The sequence below is a fragment of the Xyrauchen texanus genome, chromosome 43 (genome assembly GCF_025860055.1).
Source record: "Xyrauchen texanus isolate HMW12.3.18 chromosome 43, RBS_HiC_50CHRs, whole genome shotgun sequence".
Classification (NCBI taxonomy): Eukaryota; Metazoa; Chordata; class Actinopteri; order Cypriniformes; family Catostomidae; genus Xyrauchen; species Xyrauchen texanus.
The window spans coordinates 14,468,656-14,487,779 of NC_068318.1; the positions used below are offsets into that span (position 1 = coordinate 14,468,656).

Consider the following 19,124-nt stretch of genomic DNA (forward strand, 5'->3'; position numbering starts at 1 on the left):
AATAAATTATTATCTTGAGCCAAATAAGCAAGATGAAACACTGCATTAATACGTTTTTGTGTTTAATTTTGGAGGGAAATTGGCTGCTCCCATAACATAGAATATATATATATATATATATATATATATATATATATATATATGTCTATGTATGTGTATATGTATGTGTGTGTGTGTATATATGTGTGTGTGTGTGTGTGTGTGTGTGTGTGTGTGTGTGTGTGTGTGTGTGTGTGTGTATATATATATATATATATATATATATATTTAATGGCGTTGTGCAGGTTTATGTGAATGTATCATAACATTAGGATGTTAATAATTATGACCATAGACACTTGAGAAAAATATATACAGTAAATACTGTAAATGTATTGTACCTTATGGGAACAGCCCCTTCCCTCCAAAATTAAACACACAAAAATGTATTCAATTCATATATACATATATATATATATATATATATATATATATATATATATATATATATATATATATACACACATCTGACTAATTAATGTAATTTTATTAATAGATTGGTGTGCCAAGAGTGACATTAGTCTTCATGTAGACTGAGTTAAGCAAGAGTCTTGTGACAAATTATAATAGTACTTGGATACTTAAGTACATTTGAAGGCAAATACTTTTGTACTTTTACTCAAGTGAATGTTTAAAGGCAGCACTTCTACTTTTACTTGAGTAAAATTTTACCTTGAGTATCTTTACTTTAACTCAAGTACATGGTATGTGTACTTCGTCCACCACTGCTGATGACATGTATTTTGAATGCACTACAAGTTTCTTTGGATATAAGTGTCTGCCCAATAAATGCAATGTAATGGACCAAGCACATACAGCTAACAGACCTCTATTCCCAATGCAATGTATAAAAGAGAAGACTCCTCTAAATAAAATAGAAGAGAAATACTACTTGGTGCCAGACACAGCTTAGCCATTGAGGTACCAGTTTGTGTCATTCAAATATTATTCCTGGTTCAATACAAGTTAAGCTCAATCAAAAGCATTTGTGGCATAATGTTGATTGCCATAAAAATGAATATTGGCTTGTCCCTCCTTTTCTTAAAAAAAAAAAGAAAAATCTAATATCTGGGTTACAGTGAGGCACTTACAATGGATGAACGACTGTAAAAGTGATGATAACGTTACTCTTCTGTTTTAACAGTAGTTATGTAAGTGCTTTTATAAAATTATAAGCTTCACATTTCGTCCTTTAAAACCTCCAAAATGGGCCACATTCACCATTGTAAGTGCCTCACTGTAACCTCAATATATTCTTTTTTAAAGAAAGAAAGAATGCAATGTATCGTTCATTCAATCTCCTCACTATTATGATGTGTGCACAAAGAGGTCTTTGATACTTCACTGTAAATGCTTTCTGTTAGCTCATATAAACTTGCATGTTCTAGACATACATGTACAGACAGGTAACGGGTTACAGTATCTCCTACAAGCAAGAAAGCGTGGGCAAATATGACATCATTTAAGATTGGGAGGTCCACAGTAGCAGCAAGACTGAATGGGGTGGGGGGTGGAGGGTGGCTTGTAGGCCAGACATTCCTACATTTCTCTCTGGTTGACGTGCTAGCTGGGACAGAACCACCTTCATTTCACTTCCACAGAATCCAGATACCAAATATTTACTTGCTGTTATTATTACTCCGAATGGCTTTATGAGGTGAATGAGGGAGAGGTGATGTGTCTGGTGCATGGTCAAAATCAACTGGGCATTTCTCCTCTATTATTCACTTCCTGCCACGTGTTTCACGTTGGCCTTACACGTGCCTTTTTTTGATGGAGCAGGTTTGTGGTTTTGAAAGTTCAAAGGAGCAGAGACCGTTTCTACACCTACTGAGGAAGGAAAAGGATAAAGAGTGAAGAGAGTGTAAAGGGCGGATGGTTTAAGGGAGGTTTTGTCAGATTTAATGAACCCCAAACTATAACTAAGGGGCCATTCAGACTGACCGCATTCTTGCACGAACAAAAAACCTTTTGCATATAACATAACGCAGGTGTCTTGAGATGTGCTTGAAAATTGACATTCTTTTATGACCTTGACATCAAAAAACACTGTGCTTCTATACAAGACTCTGAAAAATCTTCTGGGCACAATGCAATGGTCAAAGATGTCTGTCAAGTATATATATATATATACATAAATATAAGAATAATAGAATAAGAGCGCAGATGGAAAAACGTGTGTGGTGTGAACGGCCCTTAAGTACATTAAAGTATGACATTATAAGATTAAAGCAAAACATGATGTGGCCCCTTTTATCTTCAGATTTCCTCACAAGTCGGTTTTGTTTCACTCTAAGGACATTTTTCAAAATATATTACCTGTACATGCATATAATCGTATCGGACTGTCGCCAACCCAACACACAAATATAACACATACTCACACCACCACTCGAAACCCAGGCAGTCTACAACTGTCTGTCTAAGAGCAATGCTATTTTCAGACAGTTTTTTGTCTTCAGGGTCAGCTTTGTGTCAGGACTGCACTCACGACTGTGTGTGTGTGTGTGTGTGTGCGTGTGTGTGTGTGTGTGTGTGTGTGTGTGTGTGTGTGTGTGTGTGTGTGTGTGTGTGTGTGTGTGTGTGTGCAAAAGAGAAAGAGGGAGAAAGAAACAAAGCATAACAGAACTAAAGGTGAACTCATTCAAAGTTGAAAAGGGTCACAAGGGTCCCATGAACGAGTCAGTTCCAAGGAAACGCTCCAACTTGACGTGACCCATGAACTCCCATTTCACAGAGCATCTTTGGGCATATTTACATTCAGCCCTGAAGAGTCTTTACACAAGGCTCAACTTGCATGAATCAGAAACCATTTTGAACAGTTTGTGGTTGGTTTGGTCAAAAGAACTGGTCTGAACAAGTCTTGGGTTCTCAAGAGTTGGGAATGGTTTTAGAAAGACAATATGAGCAACAATACATTAAACTTATATTAAAGTAAAAGCACCAACACAACTAGTCACTATTACAAAACATTAGTAAAACAATATGTCAGCCCTAAACAACCTTAGATGCTCATTCAATGAAAACATGGCTGTGAGGGACTAAAGTACAGTCCGTTCAATGGGTTAACAGAATGTTGTCATGGGTTGTCAGTCAGACTGATCGTGCTGTGAATTCAGCAACAGTAGGTCAAACGTTCTGTGGCTTAAATGGGTCCGTGCCTCCTGAAATTTGAACCGCTAACCCCAGTGGCCAAAGCTGGAAGTAATGTTAAACCCATGAGCTTGTGTGAGCTCACGTTTCTGAGTGAATTGTCCACAGAGTGGAGCCAAAAGTGAGTTGTATTTTTAGTTAAAAATGATGTGATACAGTCACCAGGAATGCTTATTTGATCAATTCTACCCCCTAACCCAAACTCCAACCCTAAACCTGACCATCAGTGGAGTGAAAATGCAATTTTAGTGTGAGAACGTAACCTTCAAATTGCGCACATCATTGTTTATGTTAATGCAATTACTTCCTGGTTTCTATTGGACCAAAACCTGTGTCTTTGAGGCTGCTTACACAATATGGTTTCAGTCACGCCGCAGAAAAATTCACACAGTAAAACACATTTGAATTGATGGAAAAAGATCTGTTGGGACATGGTGCTTGTCAGTAACTCAGAATGGGGAATTCGGAGTGAACCTGAGAATGTCAGCATGTTGACGTCCAGTGTTAAACTTTTCATTTTCATTTGCTTAAAATAAAGGTGTTGTTCACCCAAAAATGAAAATTCTGTTATCATTTACCCTAATGTTGTTCCAAACTCCTTCCCATATAATCACATAAAACATATCTGACCCCTCTTTTTTGGTGTCCTGGTTTTGAATCTGACCACTTTAATTGTCTAGAAATCACAATGTATCTTGAGTTTCCCACACTTGTGGAAAATGGAATTTGAGAGAAAGCTAACATCTTTTGCCCTGGTGGAAAATCCTGAACTATGACCTCTTTGGGATACGTTTAGACTGAGTGTTCACTCAGTCGCTGGCTTGTTAACTTAAAAGCATGCTTTTGGCCGGAGATGACTATAAATTCTAATCAATTACCATGACAAAGAGAAATCCATTATAAGCAATTTATCATATTTATGTTCAGTCATTCTGTCATTTTGCCTCTTGAACATGTCCTGACAAAGTTCAAGAGATCAGTCCTGATGTTTACAGGTTTTTCATGACCACATGAATTCTATAATTACTGAATATATTTCATTTTAGGTTGTATTGTATGATAAGTTGTTTAAGTTCTTATCAAGCATTGTGTACACTCAGCTGTCTGTCCTGGTATTTGTCAATAACATGATTTATATTCTGTAGATGCTTTGGTGTGAAAGCATAGGTTTTTACAAATATGAATGTAAATTAATTCTATAATCATTAGCTGATTAACTGCAACAGTTACATGAATTCAAACCAAGGAAACATTCTCAGAACATATGGTAAACACTCCTTGGCCCTCGATTGTTTCCATGTGTTGTGGCAACTTGTGTGTGGTGGTGATTAATTTGATTACCCAACGATAAGCAATCCATCTGTTCCGCTGAATGTTTAAAACAATACAAAACATGTCCTTCACTCTCTTTACGCATTTACCTCTGTTATCTGTTCTTTGATTCTGTCTTCTCTCTGTCTTATGAGTTTAGACAATAAATGAAGAGTCCAGCTGCAATTAGCAGCATGTGATGAGGACTAAATGTCCAAACATTTTATGTTTAAGTGGCAAATAATATGGTGTGAAAAATGAGAAAAAGGCAAAATGATTAAAAACGACAATCAGATCATTATCTTAATTACTTAATTACATGATCTTAATACTACAGCAAAAACATCAACTAGATTCTCAGTAGTACATTTCGCCATAATGCTAGGAGTGGTTTTAAGCATTTTGATATGTTGTTACTAGGGATATGTTAGCATGTTCTGGGTGGCTACTGGGTGGTGGCTTACTAGCCCATGTCAAAAGAGCCCACCCCCAAGTCTCTGTGATATTGACATCAAGTCTCTAGGATATGATTTGGCTTGGGTCCCTCCTTGAACGTAGTATATAAGATTTTCTGCCTTTTTTTGTTTGATCACTTGGATATGTACTAGCATAACTCTCCACAGTGAGCCACATGATATGTTTAACTCATGTCCATAGCAGAATTATGCAAGACGTGTTGCGCGCCGAAGTTTCACACATAGAGTAAAAGGAATATTCAATGCAAGTTCAGCTCACTCAACAGCATTTGCTGCATAATGTTGATTACCACAAAACAATTTGGCTTGTTCCTCCCAAAGCAAAATGGGGCCAAATTTTGGAGGGTTCAAAGGCAGAAATATACAATTTGAAATTTTATAATAGCACATTCATTAATTTGTTTAAATCATCATTTTAATTTATTTTTTACAATCATTTCAGTTAACAGCGTTGCATCATCATGGCAATGAAGTTGTAAAATTAGCTATAACTTTACACAGATAAAGTTAAAAAGCTATTTTATTACACTAAAATCATGTTAACACATATTGTCTACGTCTTGTGTCTATACTTTTGAAAAGTGAGTGTTTTAATGTTTACGGATTAGCCCCATTCACTTCCATTGTAAGTTGCATTATAAGTAACCCAGAAAAGGAGAGATGAGTAAGAACAGTTTTTTTTATGGTAACCAATATAATGCCACAAATACGATTGCGCTTGACTTTTATTGAACCCGGTTCTGTAGTTATAATGGTGAAAGGTAACCACATACTTTTAGGGCAATAAAGTTTATCTTTACATGTAAAAAATTAACAAATGTGATCGTGGCATGCTCTAATAGAGGCCTTATTATGAAAGTCTGAACACAGTGCAATCATCTACCGGACACCTTCTCTCTCCTTACCTTCGGTCTCTAAGTGGTAGTGTTTCCTGTTTGAAGCACACACTGGTCCACTGTACTGACACACAGGAGAGGTAAATAAACGCAAGCAAACAGACATTAAAATAGGGCCGTTTGTATATACTTTTTTTTATAGACATAAAAACCTCTGTGTTGCTATTTTTCAGTTTTGGCAGGACAGAAGATTATTTGTGGAAGCATTTTTTAACATACCATTTAGGCATGAAAACTATTTAGTCTGTTAGCGAGTGATGCGCTAAGGGGGTTACACTTTGCCACCTCATGCATTTTTCTGATTAGAAGGGTTTCAATCACAAAAAGACCTGTGTAAATGCCCTTTGAGATGCATTCGAGACAGATAGTCACCTGATCACTCAAAGACGTATACAACATGCGATAATACATTATTTGGCTAAGTGTAAATTCGGGCTGTACACATATATTTTTTACAATACAATACCGATACCAGTATAATTTTGAGCAAAATAACCATGATCTAACATGACGAGAATATGATATTATGATGCATCGTGATTCTGATTGGTCAATTGCACCATCTAGCAGTCTGATATTTCTGAATAATAGCCACAGTTCCAGGGATAAAGTGATATCAGATGGCTCATCATTCCTACTTCTCGTATCACTCTGCAATCTCTACAAGTAAGATCAATAAATCTTTCAAACTCAAATCAATGTCCATTTATTTATTTGGCAAGTAATCTTGTAATAAATGGGATAACGAGCAGTCTCATTATCTCATGGTTTATTGGCATTGGAGTTCTCCTTGATCATTTTGCTGTCTGACCAGTGAGGGACCAGCTCACTACTTAACCTGCCACGAGGAAAGTCCTATTGCTCCTTATGGCCAGTGCATCCCTGTTGTGATGTACAGAATTTCACATTGTTCAGCTGCCAGTTTCGTCTATGGTTGGAATGATTGCATGCCGAATTGTCCTTTGATGTGAAAAATGCGCAAAAAATATGGGTTTTTGCTTTTAAAATCATTGGCATTGGAAAGATGCCTGTGAAATCTGGGCAGACTGTTTTGTCTTAGCTCACCATGTCACTCCAGTGTATAACCAGCCTTTTGAGAATTCGCCCAAACGTGATTCACAGAGGAGCTCCTGTGTCCAAGACCTCTGGTATGTGCGTACTGGAAAACTCACAATTACACCTACCAATAGCTAACATCTCACAGCCATTCATAGGCGTACTCTGTCGTCTGACTGGTAGTTGAGGTGACCTCTAATTGACAGCATTGTTTTTCATATATAGGAATAAAGAAATTACACCCTCACCAATCAGAATCTATAGACCAAAGCAGCCTTTTTGCTTCTAATACAGTAAATAGAGAATTATCGCTTGACAAGTTGGATTCCGTGTTGCCGTCATTCCTTCTGCTAATCAGCAACTCCACAGTGTTCCACCACATTAACATTCCCATAGAAAAGATTGGAGATGGGGGTGGCAGGAAGGACTGGGATAGAGATGCACAATGTGGTAAAGCCATTAAGTCTGAGGGTCATAGAAATGGAAAAGTACACCATAGGCTCTTTGACTGCTCTCAAGAGCCCGTCTTTAAACCTGCTTACCTTGGTTTCCATACCAACATGGCAAATATACAAATATCAGTTAATAATCTAACTGACCCTGGCACAGACCATTGGACATGGGGGTGTGTGGACAGCTGGCACACCATAAAAGCAGAATTGAACACTAATAAACTATTCTGGAGTGGCAAACTTTGGAGAGGAATGTGCGAACTGTGGTAACAGACATTCTCTTCCTTTTAGCCAAGAGATAAAATGACAGGCAGAATGTTCACCAAGAAAACCAGGAAAGTAGATCTCCCACACTCTGATGGGAATCTGCTGGTGATACAGCCTGGTCTTTGGACCACATACCTGACTATGTTGTTTGAACCCTACAGCTCCTAAAAAGGAATTTTCAACATATCATTCTGCTGAAACAAAATCTTAAACCAGCCTGGGCTGGGTGGCTGGTCTTAAGTGGTTTAAATTGGTCTTAGCTGGTTTAAGTTGGCCTCCTAGCCTCACCAAGCCAGTAGTTATTGTCTTTCAGCCTAGCTATGCTGGTAATCAACTGGTTTAACTGGTAGGTAATTATTTAGGTTTATTATCTGTCCAGACCATATTAAACGTGCAAAAAACTGGGAGACCAGAAAAGACAGACTTGGTCTTGTTTCAGCAGTCTTTTCAGCAGAGTTGTTCTGTACTGAACTCAAACAACAGACACTTAAGCTTGGTTTACTTGAACACACATCTGCACTTCACAACAGTAAAAGTACAAATGAATAAGCAATGTCAAACCTGTCAAACTTGTTACATTAATTAACCATTTCATTTTTTATCAAGAAGGTTGAAGTACCTCAACATCATTGTTCAGTGTTTTGATGATGAACTTGTGGCCAGGAATGCGCTTCTGATTGCAAACCACCCCGACATCTTCACTGTGTCTGCAGTCAGACACCCCAAAGCCATTTGAGGGGCAATCAGCTAGAGATTTCTCTCTTCCTGCACAGTGGACATTGTCCAGCCAAATGCGACCTGAGGGATAAGGAATAAAAAAGCAAGTGTTGGTTTTTCCAAATGGCTTTTTGGACTGGTCACTAGCATATGTTGTGTATTGGATGACGATCCGTTGCGTGAGATGCTTAAAAGCTGGTGTCACTACCAGGCTGCTTAACAAGCTTAAACAGCAAAACCTCAAGTCAAACAAAAGCCAGGTTGGTTGACCAGCTTAAACCAGCCTGCTGCTCATGCTGTTCTAAACTGGTCCTTTCAACAGGGTAAGTGTAGATTTTGATAACTTCCATTGCTTCAACAGGCATTCTTGTCATTTAAACTTACTTTCACCGGGTTACAGGGATTAGCTTACCTGTGTTACATCGTCATGACAACAATGTTATAATAATGGATATAACTTTACACAGATAAGGTTAGTTAGCGATTTTATCACACTAAAATCACGTGTATTTGTATAATGGTTACTCCATGGTGATATACTTTTGAAACAGCATGTATTTTAATGTTTATAGACTGGCCCCATTCACTTCCATTTATTTTTAATAAATGAGAGACAAGCTGAAGTTTTTTCTTTTGGGGGAGCTTCTGAGCTTAAATTGTATTGAACACTGACCATTGCTTTAACACTTTCCATTCACAGTTGTATTTCCACAAGTGTCCTTGCATAAAAATGTCATACATGCTATAAGCTTTTCAAGTATGAATCCTTACAGAATATCCTTTTCTTCTCACATTAATAGTACATATTATACTGAATGTGCTGAGAGTGATTTTGCTTACTCTGTGGAAAGTGGAAAAAGAGTGAAACACCAGTGGTCATTCTTCCACAGGACTTTAACCTTCCCACACAATGAAATGCAGATTCAGATTTACAATCTTTGGACAGATTTATACAGGCAGATCATCATGTTTCTATAATAAAGAGACTTAGGATGAGATTAAGTCTGATCTATATTTTAAATCTTGTTTCCATACTGTGCTTTTTCCTTAAGGTAACGGCTGTCTGATTGGTATCATATACCCATAATGGCCAAAATGTGACAATTGGGTATTAAAAAATGTAATCAATATGAACACAACAGAGCTTTCAGTGGAGCATAAGCTTATAATACAATTTAACGATATGGTTTAGAAGTCTCAGTCTCCATTTTCTTTCCTACCTTCTCCTTGTCCGAACTTTGCAGATGGTGTCCAAGAAACAGCGCCCAGGAAGCCAAGTTCCTGGCACACAACGTGGGCAGCTTCGATTGAGAAATCATCATCACAGACAGTTCCCCATTCGTTGTTATAGTAAACCTCCACGCGGCCCTCGTAATGCTTGCGTTTGTTTCCAGCAAGGCGCAGCTGAATCTTCGGCTGCTGAGATTGAGTCTGGGCCTGAACCAGGGTCAGCAGGATCAAGAGACTGAGGAAGGACCACAGTGCAGAAGAGACCAACATGGCTATGCTTTCAATGGGACCTAAAAGAGCATTAGAAAGCACAAATGTAGCAATTATATTGTAAAATAAGTGAACCTAAACCACCAAGCCAATTTCCTTTTTACACCCTTGGGATTTCTGGTTAAAATGGAAATTGATACATTCTATTTCATAGATAAACTGACAAAACAGGACAGCTGATCAATAGTGAAGCCTTTAGAGTCTGGAAGGCAGGTGAAGAGGAATATGTTGGGATATGTGACATGCAGTTGCAAAGGGTACAGTTAAATACAGGTAAATTTGGGGAAATAGCATATGTTGGTTATCTGAACATCCAAGACACCATTCATTTCACACAGTCTAGTAAGCTTTTTTTACATTTTCTTCCAGCATTCACCATTCCTCCAGGGAAAATGCTTATGGACCATGAAATGGGAAACCTGTTTGTACATAAGCATACCTCTGCTACTCTGAACCTTTGAAAAGATGTTAAACCTAATGTTGAGGTCATACCATACTATCATACAATGATCTATAGCTTGTCTTCACTAATACATAGAATATGTATGGTCATGCTGTGCTCCATCTCTTCATGTCAGTTCTGTCCCCAGCCTCCCTCTAGTCCAGAAGCCATTAAAGACAGATGACTGGAGTGTTTACCTTCTCCACCACTCAGCCCAACACACCACCAATTAAGTTTTGGTAGGAACAAGCCCCATTATAATTGGAGATTACAATAACTAAAATTGTATTTTATTAATGCCACAGATTTAAAAAAAAAAAAAAAAAAGTAAATAAAATGCATTAAACAATTCGTAAAAATTAACTGATCAAACAACAAATTACAAAGCTTCAGTGCATGAAAATAAATTCAGGAAAACAGCTTTGTACTTAAGCCAAATGCTTCAAATAATTTCTTGTTTTACGCAAGAATAAAAACAAGTCTGCCAAATCATTTCTAGAATGCTTGAGTTTAAAGAAACTCCTGTACTTATGAAATAACCTCCACCATTCTTAGACATATTCCAGAGAAGTAGACATCTCAGCTAATATACATCCACAATCGATTGTTGATGGCTTGTATCCTTATGCTCTTTAACAGTGGACATTAAAAAAATTGTACTCATTATTAGTCCAGCCATAATAATATCATGCAAGTTCAGCACACTTCATCTGTCTACTCAGCAGCACAACATCAAGTTGGTAACATAACATCCCATTTTCTGACTCAGAAAATCCCTTTTCCAAAGGGTTTCTATTCTAAAACATCAACAATTGACTGCAATTAACATCATAATCACTCTGTCCAAACAATGAAAGTTTCAAAACAGACTGTTTGATTATAGATGGGTGCAGTTAATGTATTGAAAACCAAAAGTTTGTTTGATAGTTGGGGAAAAAACCCCACTAAAAGCTGTTGATCGTGTGTGTGATGTGTACAGTATTGGTCAAAAATATTGGCACCCTTGGTAAATATGAGCAAAGAAAGCTTTGTTGTTTATCCTTTTGATCTTTCATTCAAAATATTCACAAAAATGTAACCTTTAATTGAAGTAAATTAATTGAAAGTTGGGAAAAATCTCATAATTAAATAAATATTTTTCTCCAAAACCCGTTTGCCGCAATTATTGGCACCCATAGAAATTCTTATGATTAAAATATATATGAAGTATATTCCCATTCATATTTAACTTTTTTTAGTACACGTGGGTGACAAGGAACATTAAATTGTTCAGCCATGACTTCCTGTTTCACATAGGTATAAATATGAAGTAACATACTGGCCAAATTCTCTTAATCATCAGTCACAATGGGTACATTTATGATGCGCAGCAAAAGGTTATTGAGCTTCTCAAAATGGGAAGTGGCTATAAGAAAATAGCTATAGCATTGAATATACCCATTTCCACCATCATGGCAATAATTAAGAATTGCCAATCAATTGGACATGTTACGAATTGGCCTGATAGAGGACATGTCTCTATGTTGTCTCTACGCATGGTGAGGAGGATGGTTCAAGTGGTCAAAAATTCTTCAAGGATCACATTAGTTTGGTATTGGGGTCAGAAAGTCTCCAAAACTACAATCAGACGTCACCTACATCACAACAAATTGTTTAGGAGGGTTTCAAGAAAAAAGCCTCTGCTCTCATGCAACTACAAACTCAAGTGTCTTTGGTTTGCCAGACACTTCTGGAACTTCAAATTGGAACAGGTTCTAAGGTCAGATAACCAAAAACAGAGCTTTTTGGCAGTAAACATCAGAGATGAGTTTGCCGCAAACAGAGAGGTAGCCATATGGGAAAGTATCTCATGCCCACGGTTAAATATGGTGGAGGATCTTTAATGTTGTGGGGCTGTTTTTATGCCAGAGGTCCTGGACATCTTGTTCGGATACATGGCATCATGGACTTGATCAAATACCAACAGATAAAAAAGAAAATCCTGATTGCTCTGCCAGAAAGCTTAAAATGGGCAGTGGTTGGATCTTCCATCAGGACACACATAAAAATCAACACAAAAATAGTTCACTGACCACAAAATTAAGGTTCTGCCATGGCCATCCCAGTCCCCTGGCCTGAATCCCATAGAAAACCTGTGGGGTGAACTGAAGAGTAGAGTCCACTAGTGTGGACTTCTGAATTTGAAAGAACTGGAGAGATTATTTATGGAGGAATTGGCTCAGATCCCTTGCCATGTGCTCTCCAACCTCATTAGGCATTAAAGGAGAAGACTCAGAGCTGTTATCTTGACAAAGGGAGGTTGCACAAAGTATTGAATGCAAGTGTGCCAATAATTGTCACACATTTTTGTCACACAAAATTGTATATATATATATATATCTCCTGTGTTGTGTTTGGAATTATTTGATATATATTTGTGGATAGATTTGTGTTAATATTTTGATTGAAAGTCCCAAAGGATCACAGCCTTCTTTTATCATATATCTATATTTTTGGCCACAACTGAATCTGATTGATTTTTTAAGCTTTTATTCATGATCACACGTTGCACACATTCCAGTCTTTCAGTATAATGCTACGTAGAGGCATAGCGGATAAAAAACAATGATAACATTAAAGACACACATAAAGGCGTAAATATAATATAATACATAATATCATACCTAAAATGTAATTAAATAAAAGCAATTAATAAATCAGTAAAATTTGTATTCATCCATCCATTCAACGATAACCACTCCAATACAGCCTCGGTATTTCAAGATATATGTTTAGCTATTCAGAGACAGACATGTGCATCTATCGAACAATAATTTCAAACTGCTAATACTAGTTTATACATTTAAAACCGCTTGGCGCCATACACTTACCTTTTTTAAAAAGTTCGGCAAAGTTACACGCTCAGTTGGATGCAGCAGCGACACTGCCTCTGAATATATTCCGACACTTTTAAATGAGTTCATCCCTTTCCTCCCACCAACACTGGAATCTGAAACCATTCCTGACTGGCAGATTATGAAAGTTCCAGACGCCCCAGTTTGTCTGCTGCACATAACTGACGTCATTCTGCTGGGGATGCCCTGTAGTCTGTGTGATGTTTCCTCAACAGGAATAATGTGAGCGTTGTTCCATATTTACTGGAAAGCTGTCTGACAGATAGAGAGATACATGCAGATACACACACAGAGTCTGACAAACATGCAGACAGACAAAAAGAAATTTGAATAGATAGATAGGCAAGCAGGCAGACATATAGGAAAACAGATATATAGACAGAAAATCATAAAGATGAATAGACAGGCAAACAGCTAGCCAGTCAGAAAGATAAATATGTAGACAGACAAATGAAATGTGGACAGACTGATAAAATCAGAAAGACAGACATGCAGTGTGACACGGATGGATAAACGGACGAACATAGATGGGTGGATGGATGGATGGATGGATGAATGGATGGATGGATGGATGGACGGATGGGCAGACAAATAGATAGATAGATAGATAGACAGACAGACAGACAGACAGACAGACAGACAGACAGATAGACAGATAGATAGATAGATAGATAGATAGATAGATAGATAGATAGATAGATAGATAGATAGATAGATAGATAGATAGATAGATAGATAGATAGATAGATAGATAGATAGATAGATAGATGGACAGACGGGCAGACAAATAGATAGATAGACAGACAGACAGACAGACAGACAGACAGACAGATAGACAGATGGACAAATAGATATATAATAGACAGACAGACAGATGGACAAATAGATATATAACAGACAGACAGACAGACAGACAGACAGACAGACAGACAGACAGATAGATAGATAGATAGATAGATAGATAGATAGATAGATAGATAGATAGATAGATAGATAGATAGATAGATAGATAGATAGATAGATAGATAGATAGATAGATAGATAGATAGATAGATAGATAGAAACTATCGTTTAAAGAGACAGACAATGGAGCATTTACAACACAATGACTTGATAATGCCAATAAAATAGTCATTTATTAACTTTATTCATTAGTTTCGTAGATGCTCATTTGAGCTCATATACAACATAAAATGACACATTCTAAGCAGGGCTTATTTAAACCTTGTATGTATAACAGCAGAAGCACATGCACAGATAATGTGGCCATTCAATAGACAAAAGCACTTCTATCAGTTACATTTACAGTTAAAGGTTACAGTTTACATTAATCCATCAGACTCAGATTAATTGAATATGTAATGCAATAGGTCGGTGTGTTTAGGGTTTACAGTGAATTGACAGCCACTCTAATGAGCAGGACCCCAATGAGCAGGACAGGGCTGGAGCTCAGTGCCATGGCAGCATTTTGGTGCTCCCCGTGGCTGTGGGACCGGTGAGGGCCATTACAGTCATCGCTGAAGCAACATTCCAGCTTCATCTCACCATTGCTCATGTGAGACTTGTCACAGAAGGACTTGTAAGCACATGACTTCATCACTGAGTCTATAGCGGAGGAAACACATGGTGGATTTAGAGTGATGCCACAAATTACATCATTTACGGAAAGATTTCCTCAATCCAAGCATTGCCCCTTATGGGTTTTGATCTCAAATAAATGTTTGTGAATAATTTGAAAAAATAAACAAAATACAATATTAAGTTAACTTCAACTAAAGCTAAAATTAAGATCTTAAAGTTCAGATGTTTCATTGTCGCTTCCATTTTAAAATGTATTCAGTAAAATTAACATTTTAAGTATGAGAATATAACTGTACATCATTCATGATTATTTTGGTGGCTTTGCTATGTAAGCCTCAATACAGAGTCTGTAAATACATTAATATGGGGGATATGCATTATATAAAATGTAGTTAACAGTTATTATTGCATTTGCTATTATTATTATTATAGAAGATTAATGGGTCAATTAAATGCATTTACTGTACTTAAATGTAGTAACTGTTAAATTTGATCACAGTGGAAACAAAGTTGAGAGTGATGAGGTCGCCCCCATGTGGCCAACTAACGCACTGTTATATCTATCATATGTCCGAATACTGCATGTACTCACGGGGTCCTGTGATAGTAGAGCAGGCATCTGAGTGAGCCGGACACACTGTAGACCCCTGCCGGTTACACTCGTCCTGGTTATTAGCCACACAGGTGAAACACTTGAGTCCCTCACCTTCACACAGCGGACAAGACAACACAGCTAATCTGAGATTATTATGATGAGCAAACCCCTACCACCCAATAAATAATGTCTCATTTGACTTATGCATATATTTAAATAATATTTAATACAAAATGTTATAATTTAAATATACATATTATAGCTTTCATATTAACACACACACACACACACACACACACACACACACACACACACACACATAAATATACTGTGTGTGTGTGTGTATATATATATATATATATATATATATATATATATATATATATATATATATATCTGTGGGGGCCATGACATCTCTTGCAGAGCACCCTGTTCTTCTATTCCAATCTTTTCTATTTGCAAAATTAATGTTTGAGAGTATAAAAAGTATTTTTCCTATTGACATACTAAAGCTGAACATATAGATAACCATCTTACAGTAAGACAAATGCTTTTGTGAAACATCTTGAGAGCCTAAAACTTTTGCACAATACTGTGAATAGATTAGATAGATAGATAGATAGATAGATAGATAGATAGATAGATAGATAGATAGATAGATAGATAGATAGATAGATAGATAGATAGATAGATAGATAGATAGATAGATAGATAGATAGATAGATAGATAGATAGATAGATAGATAGATAGATAGATACGACAATATACGTTTTGATACTTATTAAACACTTACTGTGTAGCACAGCAGCAAACAGGACCAGCACAGCAAGGAGAGTCTTCATGTTGAGGAGAATGTATGAGTGAAGTCCTGGGACAGTGTGGAAGTCTTAACTACAAACCACTCAACAGCTATCTATAATCCCACAGTGTGCACCCATCACCTGAGCATTACACAGGCTTAACACTTGCAATGCATCTGCGTAATTGACAGGTAATGGGGTGATGCACCTTGAAAGATGGGAAATGATTGGTTATGGCTGTTTAGTCAAATGTAACTTTTGTGTCATAATTCTTTTTAAGGTTTGGTGCAGGAGACATGCAAGCCAATTATATTTAAGAGAAGGCACATAATGTCATCAGAAAGCTTTAAACCAACTATCTATTCGCTTTAAACAATAGGATGTACATTTTGATTGAAACACTGAATATGTTTAAATTCAGTGGAGTATATTCAACCTCAACTGCATGACAATCTCTTAGTGAGTCCCACATATTAATACTCAATCTATCCTGTCACCAGATATCCTTCTTAAGAAGAGATTAGCTACAGTATGCAACTCCCTGACAATATGAGACTCATTTCCATGCAGAAGTGGTCACTGAGACTGTGATATAGCAAAATGACTGCATTTATAAAAGGTCTTGATTAGAAAATTGTTTGTACCATAGTTTCAAATATTGCAGTATTTAAGTATGACGCAACAAAACTATGAAGATTATTAGTTTTATTCAGGGAATGCATTTATGCACAAAATATATATTAGTCAATGGGATTTCTGTGTAACTCATTATCTCCTCCACTTTACAAACATTAATAACACAATTAAAGAACAATAATATTCTCATAAAAATACACACAGGTCAGATTTCAGTGAGTACTATAAAGAACAACAAATAGCTCCTCAAATAACATGACATGGCAATTTACAGGCTATTTTATATTTCTCCACATACCCATTAATGTTTGGCACATGGATAGTGGTTTAATTTGGCAGTGAAATATTGCATAACATAGTAGTTGTGGAGATATGTGTTAAAAACTACAGCCAATAGCATCACTTCAGAATCTGGCACAGCAAGTCTGGCATAAGATTTTCAATTCTCGTAATTACTTAATTGAATGGTTTAAGAATGATTCAGTCCATAGGCAACTTTGCAATCACTAAAGCACTTTGACAGGCTCTGTTAATGTAAAATTATTTCAACCTGTGACAAACTTAGTACTTCATGCATATTTTAAGACAATGTAATGAATTACTTAATGAAAATGTTTAAGTGCTTTCAGTTAGTTTGAAAAATGGTGCAGTTGATTTTTGCAAAGTGAGCATTTGATTGGAAGATTATGACCTTATGAATGGAAGTTAACTAATCAGATTTCTTTAACATCACATTTGGTAACACCATAGCTCTGATAATTTGGCACCTAAACACCTACAGTAGCAAGGTAGAAAAGCAATGAATGGAACTGCAAACTGTTTGAAAACCCTTCAAACATAAGTTTTAAAAATGCTCAAAGGTTTTCTTTCAATTTGTATCATATGTACGATCATGGCAAGTATTGTAACAAAAAAAAGTTTTATCTACCTTGAAAAGGTGTAAATAATATGATTTGCTACCTCTGGTACAAATAGCAGCAGTGTGATCATGTAAACTACAAAAAAGGCCAACGAAACACCTCTTCTTTTACTTAGACACTTGACCATACACACACACTAGGTAGTAGAATTCTCCCAAAGTCTTATACAAGCAGCTGCCATAACAGCCGAATCTGCAAAGTACACAAACTCCACCAACTTTCTGAAGCAGACGTCAGAATGTCAGAGATATGCGTGTGGTTTTCTCCACCCTTTTCAAGGCTCTCACCATAAAACATTTTTTATAACAGCAAACGTGGATTGTGGCAATATGGATGTAAGTCCAACATCAGCACTTTTGAATCTTGAAGCATTAAAAAATATGCTTCTGACTGCTTTATTTGATTCTTCAGCTCATACCTTGGATATAACCAGATCCATGGAAAAGTGACTTTAATAAAATTCCAATAAGAAAACAGTAATTGGAGATCTAAAGGTGTTCTTGGCCAGAGTGGGTATGTGTCAGACAGGGCTTGTAAGCAACAATATGAGTATGTTCTACTTCCTCTTAGTCCGTAGTGCCCAACTTGGCTATGAGCTCATCACAAATCTTGGAAAGCTCTTCAATTTCCTGATTCTGCAAACATAAAGTGGATGACAGTTAGAATGATTTAACATTTTAAATGACAAAATTAGCATTAATAGGCCTGGATTGATCTTGATGAGATAACAATTGTGATCTTGTTGAGATAATGTTTTTGATCTTGTTGAGATAACTTTTTGATCTTGCTGATATAACGTTTTCTATCTTTTTGATATAACATGTTCGATCTTGTTGATATACAATACATAGGCGAGATCGATGGCAAACGACAAGAGGATTGTAGCGTTACAGTTTGTCGAATTTGCCAAACAACGGTGTCATGTCCCTGCAAAACAGTTACAAAAAACATGTTGTTTTATTACGCCGACAACACTGTGCAAATCGGTGGATTTATGCTGCAGAAACAGCAGCAGCAAAAGATGCACCTCTCTCAGATGACACAGAGCTTGACACTGAGCAAGATGCTCCTAAGCAACAAAAACAAGCTTATTCAAAAATCTGACAACGAAAGAAACGTGCTATTACATGAGACTTATTATTCTCTGGTTTTGTCATTGAAATGTAAACAGGTATGAGTACAACACTTGCACACGTTAAAAGCCCGTAATAACGGCGGTAATGTTTACAAATAACGTAAAACCGGGCAATAGGCCAAAAGAATTATGTGTGCTGATCGTTTTTTGCTCAAGCTGCTAAATAATATTGAATTATATACATGTATCGACAAACCAGAAGTCAGGTTCCTCTTGAGTATTTTTCACCACTACATAACACTGAAATAATTTT

At 36.8% G+C, this 19,124-nt stretch overlaps 3 protein-coding genes across 7 annotated transcripts in view; all 3 read right to left on the minus strand.

Annotated features, from left to right (window-relative positions):
- The window catches only part of LOC127636181 (lysyl oxidase homolog 2A), a 75,408-nt gene extending 59,053 nt beyond the window's left edge, over window positions 1-16,355 (minus strand). Inside the window, exons 1-5 of one of the 2 annotated variants that reach the window (XM_052116607.1) lie at window positions 16,174-16,355; window positions 15,377-15,517; window positions 13,180-14,808; window positions 9,588-9,887; window positions 8,270-8,448 (exon numbers count right to left, since the gene is read on the minus strand). In XM_052116607.1, coding sequence (XP_051972567.1) covers window positions 8,270-8,448; window positions 9,588-9,867 — 459 coding nt within the window. In that variant the 5' untranslated portion in view covers window positions 9,868-9,887; window positions 13,180-14,808; window positions 15,377-15,517; window positions 16,174-16,355. The remainder of the gene's footprint in view (window positions 1-8,269; window positions 8,449-9,587; window positions 9,888-13,179; window positions 14,809-15,376; window positions 15,518-16,173) is intronic. The other variant, XM_052116606.1, reaches the window with a different exon arrangement.
- si:ch211-113d22.2 (CD59 glycoprotein) lies at window positions 14,591-16,222 on the minus strand. The gene is made up of 3 exons (XM_052115610.1): window positions 16,174-16,222; window positions 15,377-15,490; window positions 14,591-14,808 (listed from the first exon to the last, which is right to left on the minus strand). The coding sequence occupies exons 1-3, from the start codon at window positions 16,220-16,222 to the stop codon at window positions 14,591-14,593; spliced, it is 381 nt and encodes a 126-aa protein (XP_051971570.1).
- A 521-nt stretch (window positions 16,356-16,876) lies between the features above and the next one.
- tacc1 (transforming, acidic coiled-coil containing protein 1) overlaps window positions 16,877-19,124 on the minus strand; it is a 45,407-nt gene continuing 43,159 nt past the window's right edge. For all 4 annotated transcript variants that reach the window (XM_052115901.1, XM_052115900.1, XM_052115898.1 and 1 more), the window contains exon 13: window positions 16,877-18,371. In XM_052115901.1, the coding sequence (XP_051971861.1) occupies window positions 18,303-18,371 (69 nt within the window). In that variant the 3' untranslated portion in view covers window positions 16,877-18,302. The remainder of the gene's footprint in view (window positions 18,372-19,124) is intronic.

Coding starts and splice junctions, on each gene's coding strand:
- si:ch211-113d22.2 (XM_052115610.1), bottom strand. CDS start 16,222: ATGAAGACTCTCCTTGCTGTGCTGGTCCTGTTTGCTGCTGTGCTACAC. Junction 15,491..16,173: donor GTTTGCTGCTGTGCTACACA/GTAAGTGTTTAA, acceptor CGCTGTGTGAAG/GTGAGGGACTCAAGTGTTTC. Junction 14,809..15,376: donor CTCTACTATCACAGGACCCC/GTGAGTACATGC, acceptor CCTCCGCTATAG/ACTCAGTGATGAAGTCATGT.